The 20,211-nt window shown below is 42.5% G+C and overlaps 1 protein-coding gene across 1 annotated transcript; it reads left to right on the plus strand.

Moving 5' to 3' along the window:
* The first annotated feature begins 737 nt into the window (after positions 1–737).
* AMOTL2 (angiomotin like 2) lies at positions 738–19,300 on the plus strand. Its single transcript, XM_068280421.1, has 10 exons — positions 738–890; positions 2,759–3,557; positions 5,851–6,004; positions 8,373–8,517; positions 10,072–10,164; positions 12,452–12,747; positions 12,849–13,144; positions 13,506–13,693; positions 13,813–13,959; positions 17,842–19,300. The coding sequence occupies exons 2-10, from the start codon at positions 2,869–2,871 to the stop codon at positions 17,898–17,900; spliced, it is 2,067 nt and encodes a 688-aa protein (XP_068136522.1). The 5' UTR covers positions 738–890; positions 2,759–2,868; the 3' UTR covers positions 17,901–19,300.
* The last annotated feature ends 911 nt before the right edge of the window (positions 19,301–20,211 follow it).

The raw sequence follows: 20,211 nt of genomic DNA on the forward strand, positions 1-20,211 counted from the left end.
GGGGGCACCAAAATCTGGTTACGTTCAGGGCGCTGTGAAACCTAAGGCCGGCCCTGTGCGCCCACGTGTAGCAATAATTCGGGCTCTTGCAGCTGCCAGACCCTGAATTACATCTCCCTCCGAGTTGTGACAACTCAGAGGAGGAATAGTATTTAACACCGCCTCGGAGTTTAGCGGCAGCGGTGAGAGCCGTCATTCGGCTCTCTCTGCACCGAACTGAGCAGCGCCGAAATAATATGTACCCAGATGGACTGCCCCAAAACCTGTCGGTTCTGTCAGATTTTACCTGCCTATTTTTTTCGTGATAGTGGTCCTTAGTGGCCTTAGGAAACTCTTATTAGTAGCCTTTAAACATTTTTTTAAATTTTTACAATATCTTGTTATTTTCTACCAGCTGAAATAACACTTACTTTTTTTTCTGTCCACCAGCCTTACAAATAGTCCCTATGTATTTGACATTCAGCACTCAGCAGGACTGATATTACAGCATCTTGCTGAGCTGCGATCTCACCTCGCCTGTCCAGGCTTCACTCTTCCATACTAGCATCGCTGTTGCACGGTCGAGTACTCTGCTGCCCCCAATGGTGAGATTAGGCGTGTGCAGCTCCTGGAGAGAGAGGGGGCGGAGAGCACAGTCCCGGGAGAGGGAGGGCGGAGGCGGGGCAGGAGAAAGGTTAGTATGTGTGCTTAGCTTTTATCCCAGGGGGAGCCTGAAACTCTCACATTCCTGGCATAGCGCAGCGATTGAGGCAGTGTGACTGCTGTGATCAGCTTGGAGTCATTCTGCTGAGAGCTCTCAGGCTGAACACAGCCTTCTCCCTCCGCTACTAAGGGACACTGTCACATGCTGGGATCCCAGACTCGCTGCTGCACACACTGGATATGACCTGGTGAGTGGCTGCTGTCACCTTGCTTCTGGATCTCCTGATCATCAGTGCAAATTTCACTGAATGCACTTTATTTGTGGACAGAAATGTCAATTTAGCAGCACAGCTGCTGGAGTATGTTTTAGATAATAACATGCATTCTAATCTTATACTGGCAATTCAACAGTACACACTGCATTCATAGGGGTGCAGAGCCTCTATTCTTTACAGAATTAACATGTCTATGTAAATTAGGAAACGGAACCAGATAGAAAAGTGTGACATTTATACAGCTAAAGTTGTATAATGTGCTGAATTCAGTGATTTAAAATATGATATATATATATATATATATATATATATATATATATATATATATATATATATATATATATATAATTTTTCAAATTTAGAAAATACTTGCCTTGTGTTGAACATATGCTACGTTGACGATTTGCAAAGTTGCCCATTATTATTATATTGTGATTGCATTCTTGACTTTACAGTTCAGAGGCATGGGTTCTGTTCAGTTGTGTCAGTTGTATATTATAGTTTTATCCACATTTATAAGTGATCATCACCTGTTATGCACGTTTGTGTAGTATACATCTATATGCTGTGTGTATTTACAATATATATATATATATATATATATATATATATATATATATATATATATACTCACACAGTACCTGGTTTATTGACAGGACTGGCGGCTTGCTGACATGTAGCTTTTATTCGAATACTATGCGTGCGCGTTGTCCTTGTAAATGGTTTATTGCATAGTTTAACGCAAAGCTAATATGCTGTGTCTTTGTTCGCGGCTTGCCAGCATAGGGTTTAACGTTGGTGCATTCTTGAATGAGCAGCTATGCAGGTGTCTGGTCACCCCTGGCAATGGCAAAAGAATTCCTGGGGTATTTTTGTTATTGTTCTTGTTTTGAGCACAATCTTTTGTATGCTTGTGGCAGGGCAGCAATCCACAAAGAATGTCAATTGCAACACAAAGGGCCAGTGATGTCACGTCTTAGATATTCGCGAGGTGGTAGCATCTCCTACGCTGTGGAGGAAAAAAAAAATGTCTTTGTGCGTTCTAGAGAGCAGGAAAGCCACAGGTCTGTGGCCAATAAAGTCATCCTGTAAAGATGTTCTACGCAGCACTTTGTAGAATGTGGAAAATCTTGTGTATGTTCAACCGCATTTAACTCTGTGCTGACAAAGATGTGGCAAACCAATAAAAGGTTGTGATGCCGATCCTTTCTAATTAATAGAAAATATTTGGTAGAAAAGCGCAAAAATATTTCCATGTTTTAGGATTTAACAACTTCCTCTGCAGTTGTCCGTCACTGCAGAATCCACGTTATAATGTGAATTCCTGTTAAACGTCCACTAGGAAAAAATTTGGCTAGATCAAGAGGAGTGTTCCAAATAGACCAGCAGGGGGGCATACCAGAGAAATTCTGGACTTTATCCCTTTAGAAAGAGGAGGGAAAATTCCAGCCATTAATATGACCCCCCTCCCCTTCTGAAAACAAAACCAGGGCAAAAGTTACAGAGAGGGAGCAGAGGGACAGGAGCAGTAGAAAGGTATGTGCAATTAACTGCAAGGTGCCACCAAGGTCAATCTTTTCACCTCAATTTCACTTGAATGCATAGTAATAAATGAACATCCTCCAGCCCCAAGCTCTACCCCAGGATGTCTCTGATGTTATCAGGACCTGTGCAGTTTGCAAAAATGTTTTACAAGGGGGGAAAAGTCTAAAGATATTAATGTTAATCAATTTGAAATTACCAAAAATACCTAAAATTACCGTCACGGTGGTTTTGCATTCATTAAACTAAACAAATTCATTTTCTAAATGTCTTAAAAGTATCTTTGCTCTCCTTCACAGGTTCTTCGCAGCAGTTCCATAGAACATTTGAAGACTGGGAGAAAGGATTATTGTCTATTCTAAAACTTTGTTAATCCCTGGTGGAATTTATATTTATCTTTTGAACAAGGATGAGAACCGCAGAGGATTCATCCGGAACGGTTCTTCACCGACTTATCCAGGAGCAGCTGAGATATGGAAACCTGAGTGAAAACCGTACTTTGTTGGCCATCCAGCAACAAGCTTTGAGGGCTGGTGGGGGCAGTGGAAGCCCCAGATCTTCCCTAGAAAGCCTAGAACAGGAGGAGATGCAGGGCAACCCCTCTACAAGGCAGGAGCCTCAAGGGCAGGAACACCATTGTGACCATTTCTACCTGGAGAATCCTATGTATAAAGCTCATGAGTACCATCATAAAGGTGAGGAGCTTCCAACCTACGAAGAAGCTAAAGCTGCCTTGTCTCAGTACTATGCAGCTCAAAATATCCATCAGGTGGAACATCCCCCTCATTGCCAAGATCAGTCACTAATGGAGTTGAAGCATGGTCATGTCAGGTCTTTGAGCGAAAGGTTGCTGCAGATGTCTCTGGAGCGCAATGGTGCCAAACCGCAGAACCTCATGACCTCTTCTCATAGCTTCCCTCAGCTCACAAGGCAGTACCAGCTTTCAGTAGCTCGTGGACAACAAGAAGAAGGAGTACAATATAGGAATGCACCCCCTGCATATCCAAGTTACCAACCCGACCCTACAATCAGTGCTTATGCTTCAGAACAGAGACGCTATTCTGGAGACCTCCCTTTGTACAATCAGCCTGAAGTCAGGTGAGGATGAATACTTTGTCCTGTTGTCTAGCTGGCCTTCAAATTCTGCAATAAAGCAGCTTTTGGGTAATTGGACTGTTGTGCTTGGATATACTAGAAAGGATGGTTGATTACAGCTTTGGTTATCCAGGAATGCAGTGTCACATGTCATACATATTCAGATCTTATAGAATGTTAGATTTGCCTACAGCAGGGGTGAACACATTAATATGGAATTCAGATGCCGGTCTGTCTAAACCTGTAAGATATTTGTAAGAATTGGTTCCAGAGAAAGACTGCTAGTTGCCAACTGAAATCTTAAAGGAGTTCTGTCCACCTGTCTCCTGGGTCCATCTCTGACGGATCACTATTCCCTACACAGTTGTTTAGCTACACTTGAAACAATTTACTAAGTTATTCATTAGATGTAGATCAGTGCTCTTGTTGTGAATCCAAACCATATAGTGTTTCTTCTGCCCCATGTGACTTTTCCAATTTTTCACCAGCACAAGATGGAGACCATTGAAAGATCTTGGCACATCTACTCTTTCATAGAACATAATTAGGGATCACCACAGGAGATTGTCACAAATACAGTATAGTCATGCTAGTTCTAGGCAGTCAGTGCACCTTTGTTTACTATGCAAGCTAGACATGTAAACATTGTAAGTGAGTCTGGAATCTTCACACTATGCATTTGTACACGCAATTCCGGAGACAGCATCCAATTAGCAGTTTGAATTCTGCTCTTCAAAGTTGTATACAGATTCATTGACGCACGTAGAAAGGCTGACTTGGTATTTATAGCTGCTTCAGAAGGGGGTGTAAAATAATTCCCTTTAAACTCTGGTGTATTTGGCATTTAAGAGTTCCCTGACAATAAACATTGGTCTGGAGGGGCTGGGACAATTCTGTATTGTTCACACAGGAAGAGACACTGAACAGAAACAGGAAGTGACTCTGTAGAGGGAGTGGGGGGAGATAATGGTTAAGAAATATGTTCAGTCTCACAATGAAAGAATCTGTTCCCTTGTTAATTCTCGAAACCCCTTTGGCAGCAACAACATCCATTAACGGAAATACCAGCTCCATTGTGATTGGTCATTATGAATTCCTAAAGTTCCAAGAAGTGGAGACTGAAGGGAAGGCCTGTGAGACTAGCTGCAGGCAGCTCACCTAGCTTCCTCTCCAGATCTTGGCATGTGGAGTAGTTGTGGAATGGCATTTTGATCATAGTGTGCAGATATACGGGATAACGAAGGTCGATGGTGTGTACCTGAGCTAATTATAGTGATTGATTTCCTGGGCCGCTGTGCCCAGATAACACTCGTTTTCCATCATTCACAACCGCCTTAGCAGCACAGGGTGAAGGCTTAGCGGAAAATACGAAATGATCTTGGAATGACTAGCTATTTTTAGAAGTTAGAGCATTATTTTTGGACATGTGCCTGATGCTTCTGGATACGCACTGAAAGATGTTTCTTAAGAAGGGCAGTGCAAGATTCTACAAGCCCCATATTCATCTCTAAAGTTAATCTTTCAATAAGTGCTATAAAATATGTCCGATGTACACCTAAGCCAGATGGTTCATTTCAGGCTCATCTTCATTCATCGACTTCACTTAGAATGCAAGGGCCGATAGTTGTTTTTCAGGGCTGTGGAGTCGGTACAAAAATCTTTCAACTCCGACTCCTCAGTTTCTGAAACCACGACTCCGACTCCAACTCCGGGTACCCAAAATTACTCAGACTCCGACTCCTTAGTCTAATACTTAACAGGGCTGTGGATTTTGTACAAAAATCATGCGACTCCGACTCCTTAGTTTCTGAAACCACGACTCTGACTCCGGGTGCCTAAAATTGCCCCGACTCCAACTCCGACTCCACAGCCCTGTTGTTTTTAGGTTAAACTTAAAATCAGCCACTTCTGGTAATGAAGCTCTTTTTAAAGTGGACTTGAACTCTTGCACAGGACAGGAGGAAAACAGAGAGAAATCCACCCTGTATGTATTTAGAGAATTTAGCCTGTCTAATTCCCCCTCACCTGTGTCTAATCACAGGTGAAATTTGATCTCTCAGCTGAGGAATCTCGGCAGTCCTCAGCAGAGCAGCTAATTTGTAAACACAGGATGTTAAACGTACGTCTGCTTCCGTGAAAGCAGGAAATAGACACACAGCAGATTTGTTGCAGGATTTGTATCCGCTGTAACAAAATGTTTTTCTTTAAAGGTTATAATGTAGTTGCTTAACTTTTAGAGCAGAGAGGAAGTTCTGAGAACAGGTCCGCTTTAACCTTCCGTGTTTATCTCTTGCAGACCAATGCCGGATCCAAACTTACACTATGGGCAGATGGCCTCTTTCAGCGCAGCAGGCACACACATGGTCCGCATGGACGCCCTACTACGAGAGAACGAGAAGCTACGTCGAGAACTTGAGAGTTACAGTGAAAAAGCCGTCAGGATCCAGAAGGTGAGAGCAGGGCACCCATTTGGGATTATGTTAGGGGTGTTTCTCACAGCAGCCAATCAGAGTCCAAATTTTATTTTCCTATAGGAGGCTTGCAAACATAAGACAGTACATGATTGGTTAAGATGCACTACACCTTCATTTTTTATTTCCGTTTTCAGAAATAGTGTAGGCCTTCTACACACAAGCAGATCCATTAGCAACCTTTCAGGCAGTTGATCGTTCTGATCGATTTACTGTTTTGCAGTTGATTGAACTATTCAGTAAGCTAGCACCTATTCAGTAGGGAGTCCTTGGGCAAGACTCCCTAACAGAAGAAAAGTGCAATATAAATGTTATTTGTCTTGTATGAGGGTTCTTCCCTCAGATCTTTTGTCTTTGTAAAGTCCCAGTGAGTTTCTTGATCCCGTTGTGATATTTCGATCAGTTTTCTACACATGTATGCATGGCTGATTAGATATTTACCGCCTCCATTGAACAATCGTTTATTGGTCATTTCCGGTCAGTCAGCAAAAGAATACTCTTCAGATCAATGGACAATCCCATAATATTATATTGTCCATCAATAGGAGTATTGGCTCGAGTGGACAAAGTTCTAAGTGAATAACTCTGAACAGTGATCCCTTTCTGTAATATATTACAATATCATCACTTTGTAGGTGCTATAGTTGTCATTTAGGAACACGTAACAAGTGTGGTTCAGCTGCTGCCTCTTCCTAAATGCCTCATCAGTCCCCAAACATTGGAAAACACATCTGAGGCCAAAACACGATTCCTCCCAACAAGCAGGTTATTGTAGTGGATTGCCCAGCTGGTCACAGAGGGTGGGGTGTCTGCCCCGCTCAGTTTCGTTTTTATCATCCCTTTCACTTTCTGTGCTCCCTCCCCCCCCCCCCCCCCTTCTATAGTCTCCCCTTTAACAGCTGCGAGGGATCTTCGCACAATGGGCTTGCTATGAGACATTTGTTAGAGGCACACGTAGAGCTGAAGGCCGCTGACAGTTGCTCGGGTTTTGTGTTCTGCTTGAGCTGACCTGATGTGGCATCAATGAGCCATTGTGTGCGGATGAAAAGGTGCCTGTGTTAGGAAGGCCTCAGCTGTAAGGAGAAGGGAGGGAGGGGGATTCAGCCATCAGCTAATGTGGAATCCAGACAGGCAGGTGGCACTGAGACTGCAGAATGTGGCGCTAATAGGAGCGATGCCATCGCTTAGCGAAAAATGAACTATTTAAGAGAATTCCTTGTTGAGGTCATACTACATTTCCATTCGGCAAGTTACAGCTCTTTTGTTCAGTACGGTGGTGTAGTGGTTAGCGCTCGCGCTTTGCAGGGCTGGGTCCCAGCCAGGGCACTATCTGCACAGTGTTTGTATGTTGTCCCCATGTGTGTGTGGGTTTCCTCCGGGCACTCTGGTTTATTCCCACATCCCAAAAACAAGCAGATAGGTTAATTGGCTTTCCCTCTTAAATGGCCCTAGACTACAATACATACACTACACGATAAATGTACATCTGACTATGGTAGGGATTAGATTGTGAGCTCCTCTGAGGGACAGTTAGTGACAAGACAATATACTCTGTACAGCGCTGCGTAATATGTCGGCGCTATATAAATACCAATTAATACTAATAATGAGATGTAAACTAAATAGATGCTTACTGGCATTTCCCCAAGATTATCTTATCTATTAATTAGGATTACAATTCAGCAATAGTTAGACAGTAAGTATGGAATTTTGGTAAAATATTTGAATGCAAGATCGTTGGGAGTCAGTCCGCCGTTACGATCGTTGGGGCATATTTGATAGCATAATATGAAAAACACACACAATACGAACAAAAATTAAATAGTTTTGTTTTGCATGAACATTAGAGATTGTTTGGGGTGACTGTTTTGAAAGATAAGTTGTGCAGACACGCTGGCTGAGCATTGTGTTCTGTTCTCTGGAAAGGGTATGGGGGAGGAGGAGCCAATCCCGCTGCGGGAACTACAGAGGATGTTCCCGTGACTATAATAGTGGTCGGGTGAGAACAATATGTCTGAGTTGTCACTGGAGCGGAGGCCAGTGACGTCAGGGGAAGCGCTTGATTTTCACCTAAAATGGTCATGAATGAGCATTTCAGGTGATGTAAATCTATAGTGCGTAGGTAGCTCTGCCCTGTGGTGACCAAGCAGGATGAGGGACGGAGTGAGGCAGAGGACACTGTTCCTTGCGCATTACACACCGTATGCTACTTACCTCTGAACCACACTGTGCAATACAGCGCTTTGTCTTATGAAATGATTGCTGATTGGCTATTTGACTGAATCTCTCTGTATTTAGTGCTTTTAAACAGTCCAGTAACCTTAACCTGTTCTTTGTGCTTTTCTAGCTGGAGACTGAGATTCAGCGAATTTCCGAAGCCTATGAGAATCTCATGAAAGCCTCATCCAAGCGGGAGTCCCTTGAGAACGCCATGAGGACTAAGATGGAAGGAGAAATGAGGCGCATGCAGGACTTCAATCGCGACCTGAGAGGTACGGTGGCTCTAGCAGGACAGCACACTGTGGTTACGCTTCCATACTGGTAGCAGTATCTAAGCAACTATGACATAGGTGCGGTGGCTCTAGCACTTCAGTACACAGTGGCTAAGCTGTAATACTGGTAGCGGTACCTGAGCAACTGTGACATACAGACAGCTACGAGAGGGAGATCTGTACATGAAATACAATAATACAGTAAAAATAACTCTAATGCCTGATACACACCATGCAATTTCCCGTCAGATAGATGGTTCTAATCGATTATTCCTGACAGGTGTGAACTGATTTCCGATCCTCTTCCTGATCAATTTTTTAAAGAATTGATTGGAAAATTGATAGAAAAATGATCATAAATCAGATCTGACCTTTCGGAAATCATCAATAAGACCCATTTATCTGATGGGAAAGGGCATGGTGTGTACCAAAATGTTGAGCCCTGTAGACAGTTGAGCTGCATTCATTAGCAGAGAGCTGATAAAATGCCATGCAGCCAGTGAAAACAGACAATAGAGGATCAGAGACAGGAAAGTCAGCTAGATAAAGGCCTTCAGTAGCCTATTTAGCATACCACAAATTCATTGCCCCAGGCACATAACTGACTGTCTGCCTGCTGCTACCCTTCTATGTGTCAGGGAGGAGCAGGAGGCAAGACTTTGAAGGGGTGATCAGTAAACATCCAATAGTTTACTGAGAAATTCTTTGAAAGAAAATCATATGCCTCTGATGAGGTAGATGAATAGGTTAGGGTGAGATTTCTCTTCACAACACACAAACTTTAGTAAAAGCAAGAAGTTTTAAATCCGCATGATACCATTTATTGGCTAACTAAAAAGAATAAGAATAAGCAATCTTTCAGCCTTGCAGCCTTCGTCGGGCTTACAATCCTTTAGTAAATCACCGTTTCCTATAACCATCTTTTTCTAAGAGCACTGATAGCAGCTTGGCCGCTGTCTCCCACAGGCTGTGTGTCTGCATTGTACTAATTAGGTTACTGCTGATCTCTAGTGGAAGCTTGTGACAAAACTCATTCACCTATGTAGGTCGCCCGAACTGTGTTCTTTGCTGCCTCTGAAGACATATTCTAAATTAGACATTCCAGAATTCTCTACTCAGCGTGACCCTGTACAGAGGACATTTTAGGCTGGCATCTTTAATATGGTAATATGTTGCTGGCCTGGCTGGTGTGCCATTCCTGTGCACTTTTCGAGTCATGGACCCCGATCCAGTATTCAGGTCATGTGACTAAACTATGGTTACCTCAACTGCATGATTTTCTAGGTGCGTAACTAATAGATCAGTAAGATAGCTTGGCACCTGGCTTTTTTTTGAGTACACAAAGATGGCAGCCTACGTACTTATTTTGCTATAGGGTCACTTTAAGGCAATTATTTAGGAACGCATGCCACCGTGATAGAGGAAGGCTTCTGTTATGGTACATTTAATATTGATGACTCTTGTCAAGAAGGATTTGGGGATACAGAGCAGAAATGTAAGATAATGTGCTTACCTGAATTTGTGTTAATTTTTACATTGCTTTATTTTGTGCAGAACGTCTTGAAACTGCAAACAAACAGCTGGCAATCCGAAGTGTGGAGCAAAGAGAAGACAACCAGGGGGCTGTCTCCAAACTGCTGGCTCAGTGTAAGTTATAATGGCAGAGATGTTACCAGAGCACTTAAAATCATGTTGCCCTGCTTCCACCGCATTTCCTGTTAAAGGGGAGGTCTCGCCAAGCTAAATACCTTTGTGATTGTGGGTTAGATAATGGCAGGTCCCATCATATAGCTTGATGATGGAACCCCTTTAAATGGCAGTGCAGCTTGCAGTAATTCCATCTTAGCCAGGGTACTATTTATCAGTCCGCAATCCTTAAAAGGCTTTGTAGCAGCTTCTGAGTAAACCCCGTAAGATAAGAATATGGTATACTTAGAATACGGTGCTGGTCAGCCTACCAGACATTTTACACCTTTACAGTCTTTGTACTGCCTTTATTTGACTTAATAAACAACCGTGTTTGAGCCTGCGTTGTGTACGTGAGATCTGGCCAAACGTACTTTTAAGAATCCAGAGGAGGTGTGTCCGCTCTCTGCTTCCTGAAGAAAAGATTAGGTTGCTTTAGCAAACAAACAAGAGTTCAATGTGACCTGAATTCCTCACATTCCAGTAGCTGTTCTGCCCATCCCCAGTTTTTTCCTTCACAGGAAGGAGTGGAAAGGGGGGGGGGGGGGGGGGAGGGCTTTGGGGTGTCAGTGGACAATAGCATTTAAAGTGTTAACAGGACAAGACTATTGTTTTTCATGCAGTAGTAAAACTATGAGAACGCAAGCCATATATCATCTAAGTTATGTATTGGCACAAGCTCACTAATCATAAAAAAACTATTATGCTTAATATATTTTCCCAGGAGTGCAGCATAATAATTCACATTTCTGCAGTTTCTAATGGTCCTGCCTCTCGTAGACTATCACTACATGCAGGTTTATTTGGGCTTTCATTTTTAAGCTACAAAGAAATATTAGAGTTCCCCAAACTTTCTCTCACCACAGAAATGAACATTTTTCTTGGCTGATGTGGTCTCTACACATTTGTTATATTTGAGACACAGGCCAGTATTTTGAAAAGAAAGCGAAAAGCGGTGATGGATGTATATTGCTGTCACACTAAAATCTTAAATGACCACTCCAGTGAAAAAAGTAAGCAGTTGATATCTGACAGAACCGACAGGTTTTGGACTAGTCCATCTCCTCATGGGGCATTGTCAGGGTGACCTTTTTTTCAAAAGCATTTCCTCAATAGTAATTGCTAAGGTTTACTCACAGTATAGTGGAAAAGTGAATAGGGAAGCTGGATGGTATCTTTTTTTTTTATTTTTTTTTTTTTTCTGGCACACTCTCATACTGGGATAGTTGGAAGCATTGTCAGGGAGAACTGGTCTTACCAGGAAATACATCCTTGAGCTGTCATGTCCCTGCTATCTGACTTGCTCTAGGCTTGAGAACCTACATGTTTGCTTAACCTTCTCATGGAACAGTGCGGCAGCAGTCAAGTTTAACATACACTTAGGAAGCCGGTTGTGAGGTCACTTCACCTACACACAAAGCTCCTGCAAACACATCAGAATCCCACTGAGTTCTCGCTTGTGTACAAAGCTTATCTCACTACACAGGTCTCCTCTTGGTGTTTGCTGATCTCTCCATACCTGCTTGGTTGTTCCTTTGTGGAGCTTTCAAAAACCATCATAGCACATTCCAAAACTCTTTAGGCACCTTGTCCTTCATCTGTTGGTAGCCGTTGTGGTATTTCTTTGTCGGGTGTGTTTGTTTCTGAAAAGATCTTCCCACAGGAAAAAAAAACTTCCTAGGTTAAAACATGAATTATCATTTGACTTAAAGAAGACCACACATAGCAATAGTATCTTCACCATAATTTAATAATAAATACCCATCTACTTTATTAGCTGAAACCAGGATTAGCAAATCAAAAGCTTATAAGGATACTTTTTAAGGAGGCCAGTTAATCTGACAGTATGTTTTTATGACATGGGAGGAAACAAAGGTAGCCAGAGGAAATCCACACTCCATGCAGAGGGTGTTCTAGCCAAGATTCGAAGCTGGGGCTGCCATGTTAGGAGAATTTCTTCCGCATCACTAGTAATAAATAATTGACTTTCTGCTGTGTGTGTGACAGGTGCACTTTAATATGCAGACCGCTGTTGAAATAAAATCTAGAGCATGTGCAATGAGGAATGTTAGCTGGCGTAGTAACTGATACTCCAATTCTCCATGCACAGTCTCCCGAATAGGCTTCCAGCCAAGCCTGGTTGGAGCTACCCAAGAGCTGATAAAAAAAGTTTGCTCCAAAGACCATATAACTGTAAAAGCCCGTAGCAGTGTGAGCTTATGAATAACCTTCCATTTCTTTTGTACAGGTCGAGAACAGCAGCTGGAGAAAGACAAATTGGAAAGAGAAGTCTGCCTTCTGCGAAGTGCCAATGAGGACCAGCGACGGAGGGCAGAGCTGCTGGAGAAGGCCCTGAGTAATGCCCAGTCCACTGCTGCTCGTACAGAGGATGAGCTACGTAAGAAGAGGGCATATGTAGAAAAGGTGGAAAGGCTACAGCAAGCACTGAGCCAACTCCAGGCTGCCTGTGAAAAGAGGGAGCAGCTGGAACTGCGTTTGCGGACAAGACTGGAGCAGGAGTTGAAGAACTTAAGGACTCAGCAGGTGAGGATCGTGATAGTTGGGTCTTGTTCAATCACATGTATTTTTCTAAATTCACTCTGCCCATGTAAATCAAAAACTCACTTTACTATCTCTTCCAACAGAGACAACCAATGAGTCAGAATGGCAGCCAATCTCCAGAACTATCTGCCCAAGTTTTGGCCGAGCAACTAAGGGAGAAAGAAGAACGGATATTGGCTCTGGAGGCTGATATGACTAAGTGGGAGCAGAAATATTTGGAAGAACGGACCATGCGCCAGTTTGCCATGGATGCTGCTGCCACTGCCGCTGCTCAACGAGACACAACCATCATCAACCATTCACCACGCCACTCGCCAAACAACAGCTTCAATGAAGATCTTCTGATGGTCAACCACAGACACCAAGAAATGGAGAACAGGTGGGTCTGCTGAAGTTTTAGCAATTCAGATGTCGAGTAGTGTTCAATCTTTGGTTAGTTTGCCAAAACTGTGGTATGTAGGTAATTATTTCTGTATTTTAGGGTTTAAAAGCAGAAAAAAATGCACCTCTTTTAGACCCTACAATCCAGAAAGAATAATAATGCCATAAAGGTTAAAAGGGGGAAAAAATACATTTTGCCATATTATAATTTTTGTACTAATTTTTTTTATTTTTTGAATTTAATGTAGCCCTCTATATTTTTTTGTTTTGTTCCTTTTTTTTAAAGAAAAAAAAACATTGAAGAACTCTGCATTTATTTCTCTTTTATAACCTGTATTTTGTGTTTTTTCTCTATCCAGGATAAAAGCTCTCCATGCCCAGATACTGGAGAAAGATGCAGTCATTAAAGTCTTACAGCAGCGTAAACCTCACCAAGGCCCCCTGCGACCGGCCAAGTCAGTGCCCTCTATATTCACGCCATCTGTGCCAAGCCCAAATTCTGTATCTGGGGAAAGACAAATGAACAACACATCACAAGGAGCAGCAGGTAGATATTCCTAATATATGTATTTCAGGAACAAATGTAGGAGACACTTTTTGGTTACATTCAATCAAACAGAAATATGCTGTTGTCTTTAATACGTATTTGTTCTCTGACATTTTCAGGAAACAGAACACCATCTGCAAACGTGGGCATCTTGCCCGTTCACTCCAAACATGGCAGTAAAGATGGCTGCACCCAGACAGACTGTTTTAGCGACCTATCAGCAGTGACAGGTGCCATCTTGGACAGGAACACATCTTCTTCGTTAGGTAAGTCTCACAACCGTATTCTGTGTTTCATTGACAGCTATTTCATAGCTGGAATCTGATTGGCTTGTACACCCAACACACAATTTTAGGTTTTGTTTTTTTATACTGTCATGAAATGGATTCATTGGTGCAATGTCTAAAGGTGCATACATATATCCAATTTTGATTGGCCCATCACTAGCCAATTTTATTACCTCCATGTAGTATGAGGGCCTAGAGGTTTTTGAATAGTATGAACAGATAGATTAAGTAATCTTTCACATTACATGAAAGGGTTAAAATTGGATGTTTGTACCAGGCTTTCATAGAAATGATCTTCATCCCTTACTGTGAATTTGCATTTTTGGAAGAAAACTGAGAATGGTGGTTTTCTTGAACACTTTTAGCTGGTGGCTATGGTGTTACCGATGCCGCATGCCAGAAATGTCAGTTCCCACGAAACGGCGTATGGAAATAAGTAGAGGGTGTGTTCTGACCACACATTAATTTTAAAGCAATGTAAACACTATGATAAACATTGCATACTCTCCCATTAAAATCTGCTCTTCACACACTGCCTCCAGGTATCGTCCCATCACTGATTCTTGACTAAAACAAGTCTGGAGGATGTGTAGCTAGGTTGAGCGCCCTTTTCTCGCCTAGCGAGCTAGGTTGAGTTTCGCAATGGCAGAAGCTGCACTCCTTCACCTCCCCTCCCCCAGGCTGAGCCCGTGCCGAGCCCTGCATAGCTGAGAGCTTTCTCCTTCACAATCCCTGCCAAGGCTTGGCCTCCCTTGGTGATGACTAATCTCAATGAATCTCAGCTATGCAGCTGGGAACATAATGCAGGTGTGAGGCCAAGAGACTGAGAGGAAGGGGGGGAGGGAGCATAGCTAGCATATGAAAGAATGATCATGGGACTTATTGAGATCTAGCATATGCCATAGTGCAGTCCACCCGCCAGATATGTATCATATGGCAACAAATTCAAGAAAATAGTGTTACCCCCTTGTGTTTAATCACACTTTTCCCCTGCAACCATCCACTGGAAAAACTGTGTTACCAGATGAACACTGCCACTAATGTTTTCAGACATAATGGCCCTCATTCAATTCCCTGGTTTCTCTTACGTTTTCTCCTGGGAGATAATATTTCATCTCCTGTTTAAAATAACTTTTCAGCACTCCCCAATTGAAAAAGTACCAAAAAGTATTCTGAATATTTTCTTGCTTGTTGGTGGCTTAAAGGGCATAATATTTATAAAGTGTGAAAATATCAACTAGGAGAAAAGATAGGAGAAAAAGTAAATCGAATAAGGGCCATTGGGCCATATGCAATTCCCCTTTTGTCCTGATTTTTCTCACTGAAATCTTCACACCTTTGTAATAAAATGACTTTTAAGTTGCCAGAAGGCAAGAAAATACTCAGAATAATTTTGACATTACTTTTTCACCTACCTTTTAGTACTTTTTTAATTGCGGAGTGCTGAAAAGTTTTTTTCTTTCTAAAGTTTTTAACTTTATGGGGCCTATTTATTTGGATACTGATCTAATCTTTATAAAGGGGCGATCTGAGGCTATCAGTAGTTTGATTGTCTGTGATAATTACTCTAAAATAACTACCCACCCTTGAATGGAGGCTTAAATTTGGCAAATGTCTGTCCACAAAAAAACAAAAACATATTGACCTATAGTGAGGCTGCGGATCACCACCTTTAAAGGGAACCAGAGAGGATGAGATATACATACCTGGGGCTTCCTCCAGCCCCATACGCACGGATCGCTCCCACGCCGCCGTCCTCCGCTGCCTGGATCCGCCGCCACCGGGTCCCGTCATTGCCGCGAGTCGGCAAGTCGGCCGGCGGACGCGGCCAATATTCCGCATCACAGGGTGCTCTCCCCATACAGATACGCATGTGGCTGCTTACTGCACAGCCGCATGCGTACATGTATGGAGGGAGCCCCTGTGATGCGGACAATTCGTCGTGTCCGCCGGAAGTGACGGACCCGGTATCGGCGGATCCAGGAAGCTGAGGACGGCGGCGTGGGAGCGATTCAGGCTTATGGGGCTGGAAGAAGCCCCAGGTATGTATAAAATCTTTGCCCTTTTTAACCCCTCGTTCCTCTCTGGTTCCCTTTAAAAGGGACCTTGCCCTCACTCTAGTGAACAGTGTTTTTGAAACAAACACCTATGTTCTCTATTTAATCTTATAGCATATTCTACTTTCAAAGTGACTAACCTTATTTGGCAATCTGTAAAGAGAGCGTTAGGCTGATCACTAGTGTTAATGTTCAACTCTGGCAATGCATGGTTCAAAACCCGAACACTCAGTACTATTTCAGCACCGAACAGCTGGATGGGGTGCATTCCATTAAACTCAGAGACTTCCTCCTTCCTGTTTGGAAGCAGGAAGTATGGGAGTTTAATGCAATGCGCTCCGTCCTTTTGTTCGTGGTTGAAATAGTTCTGAACCATGAGGTCCTGTATTTGAACAACAACACTACTGATCACCCCTATATAATATAACGATTGTGGAAGGGAATGCGGATGGGTGTCAGAAGCATGAAGTGGCTACCATCACTCAAGAAGCAACTGATTGTCAGCTTTATAAATGTGGCGAAAAACAGATTGGCAGAAAAGAGACGTTATTTTATGGTGATCAACTAATCCCACCATTGATAAATAGGCCACTATGTCATTTTTGATCAGTTAGGCTGTGTGCTGGAGGATGAGTAAAGTTAGTAAGCCTTTACCTTTTTAACCTGTTAAACCACCCTCGTACACACTGTCCTTCATCGTATAAAGCATCCATTAAGTGCTCTCCCCTTTCTGAGACCTATCACACTTATGTTTCCATCTAAAAATGGTTTCCACAGTATCCAACCTTAAAAGCTCAGATGTTGTAACCATTTTGGCCAACTCATTGCCCTAGTTGCTCAACCACCACCGTGTATTCACATCACCATTTGTTTTGTTCCGTGGAGATGTAGCGTATCTGCTGACTATCCAAAGCCACAGGCATGTCTGGAATGTCCTCCCCCTCACGGCATGAGCCAGCCAATGAACCCAAGCCATTGTGACCCCACATACTCTTTTTATGTTACATAGCTGGATAACAGTAAATGACCAGAAGCACTAGATGCATCACTCTGCCTATCACCGACCATCGTAACATTTTTAGCAGTATGGCAAATACAGCAAACCCACTGTCTGCACTTGTTCATTGTGTGGAATTCCATCAGCCACACATAGACGGGTCACATGATTGTTTCATCACTTATGTATTCAGGAGCCTTTGTGAAGGCTGAATCACAGGAAGACATAACTCGGGTGCAAAGCTACAGCTAGAAACATAATCCAGTCATGCAGATACAATTTGCCATAAGGCTGACAGGGTTTTCTGAGGCTATATATTAATGTCTGTCATACTGCTGCTGTTCATATGCTGGCATCTCAAATATTACAATACGGTGTGTCAAAAAACACTTGACATGCCAATACTGCCTGTAATGGGAACACCAGTTAAATACTTTGAATTATGATTATTGTTTAACTGTGACCAGTTTGTTATTGTGATCGTACAGCAGTTAAGGGATTCAGAAGTTTGACAGACAGCTTAGTAATGAGGAGGTAAAACTGACTAGAATTTTGTTTAAATAATCCAGATCACCTCAGAAGATAGTGTGTAGAATATTGTGAATTGGGTGAAGAGGGCGTGTGGTCCAGCAACCAATCAGAACTGACTTTTCATTTATAATCCATCTCAGAATAGTAACTGCTGGAATTTGTTTTCAAGTAGTGTTCATTTTGTGTGGGTATTAATCGTGTGCTTGTCTGAGACTTGTTTAGCTTCTTCTCTGGATCTGAATATGTGTATTTATAGCTCTTGTCTTTTCTTTACAGAAACAGTGTCTACTTCTAAAAGTTCCAACATTTCTGAGATGGTTGAGATCCTTATCTGAGCTTTGCATTGCCTGGGGTCAAACTCTCAAACCTTGAGAAAGTCTTACAAGACTGAGATTCATAGCTGGTCAGACAACTGTAGTCTACAGACAAAGGATGCCGTGTTCCTTCTGGAACTATGAGATGCTCCTGGAGTTGGGACAAGGCGACCATAAAGCTGGACATCTGCAGCGCAATACTCAGATGGACTTTGAACATCGTCCAGCACACAGATCTGAGCTGATAAGCTTGCAGAAGGTTGGAAGACATAAGATGACCTTACTGGATGTCTCCACCACCAACAGATGCCATTGACACTTGCCAGCATCAATTAATGTGATTTAAAGTGGTTGTGGAATGTGAAATACAGCTCAGGCTAAAGATTCACATGGACACATATTCTGGGGGAAGAAACATTGTGTCTACTTTTTGGCTTTGGAGAGCCAAGGGCCAATCAATCCTTTTTGCTGCTAGAAATACCTACAGGAAAACTGTAGGGGTTTGAGGTGGTTTAAAAGTTACTGGACTCTAGTCCCAAACATTTTTCATGCAAATACGTATGTGTGTTTATTTTTATAATTCACCCTTCCCCCATCTTCACTATTTATGGACAACATACTGTTTTGCTGAGTCGGTCCCCGATCTTCTGTGTTTTGATGTTTTTATCAAGATACGAGATTCCAGAATTCCCACCGGGACACTTAGAACATGCAAATGGCCTCATATACATACTGAATTGGAGGTGTTGCCCACAGTAACCAATGAGATGATGTTTTCAAAAACAGCTTAAATTTGATTGGTTGCTGTGGGACTAAGTTTTCAAAATAGGCATAAATGAGGCCTGCAAGCAGTAGGCAAAGCATAATACTGCTTCCTGTACACCTCCCTTACTATATTTAATTTATCTTTTAATATTCACCCCTACTCTTGCTCTTCTTTTCTTCTATACTGCTGTTGCTGGACAACAGCAGTTACTCAGTTCCTGTGTGTTGTTTACAGAATTAGATCAACACAAAATTGCCTCGAGCAGTTTACTAAAGATTTTTTTTCTTTAGAAATGGTCACCCCATTCTGTACCCCGTATTTGCCAAGCGAGGAAGAATAATATTTCCCTGCTGACGAAAGGAAGGGGTTTATAAATGTAATATATATATATTTTTTTTGTATTTGTTATTTCTGCCTCTCTGCGCTGTGAAAGTCTGTGTTCTATTCCAAAGATGTATGAATCTGAAATATATCTATATTTTCTGTGAGTTTACTTAAGTTATCGAAAGTATTTAAAGATGTAAGCGTGGCTGTTGTTTCTTAATATTATTATCGGCTTTTATTATTATGCTGCCTGGATGCAATCTGACTCTGCTGTTGCAGAACAGAATTTTGTTATTTTAAATATAAAATTAATAAATAAATTTTAAAATTATCTTTGTGTGATCAATGATTTTTTTTATTATTTGAATGTACATAGTACACTTATCATGAAGGACCGCATGTGACTATATACTGTAAACTTGTCACTGCATTAAAGTGGACCTGAACTCTTGCACAAGACAGAAGGAAAATATAGAAATGCACCCTGTATGTATTTAGTGAGTTTAGCCCGTCTAATTTCCCTTCATCTTTGACTAATCGCAACTGTAATTTGATCTCTCAGATGTCTCAGCTGGCTGCCTCGGCAGAGCAGCTAATTTGAAGTCACAGGATGCTGGCAATATGTCTGCTTCCGTGAAAGCAGGAAGTAGACACATGGCAGATTTAGTACAGGATTCCTATCAGCTGTAACAAAGAATTGTTTTCTTTAAGGCTGGTTTCACAGTGGGACGTTACAGGCGCACGTTAGAGCAGCCTGTAACGCAGCCCACCGCACAGCAATGAAAAATCAATGGGCTGTTCACAGTGCCCACGTTGCGTTACATTGTAACGCTGCGCCATAATATAACGTACTGCATGCAGTACTTTGTAAGCGGCAGAGCCGCGTTAGACTGTTTGCACATGCTCAGTAACGTTGGGGAGGAGCGGAGAGCGGCCAGGCACATGGCTAATTAATATTCACTGCACTCAGTGACGTGCAGTGTTTACTTCCTGGAGCGGCCGCTCTGCGCGGCGATTGGCCGGCGGGACCACGTGATGCCGCATGCGTCCAAGAGTACGCATCACGGCATCACGGACGCCACAGTGAGCTGCACAACGCGGCTCACTCTGACGTCCAAAGCAGAGAGCACAAGGCGTTGCGTTAGGGGCACGTTGTGCGACCATAATGTCCCCTAAAACGCAACGTCCTGGTGTGAAACCAGCCTAAAGGTTATTATGCTGCTACTTATGGGCATATATGGA

Source organism: Hyperolius riggenbachi, chromosome 4 (genome assembly GCF_040937935.1).
Source record: "Hyperolius riggenbachi isolate aHypRig1 chromosome 4, aHypRig1.pri, whole genome shotgun sequence".
NCBI classification, from domain to species: domain Eukaryota; kingdom Metazoa; phylum Chordata; class Amphibia; order Anura; family Hyperoliidae; genus Hyperolius; species Hyperolius riggenbachi.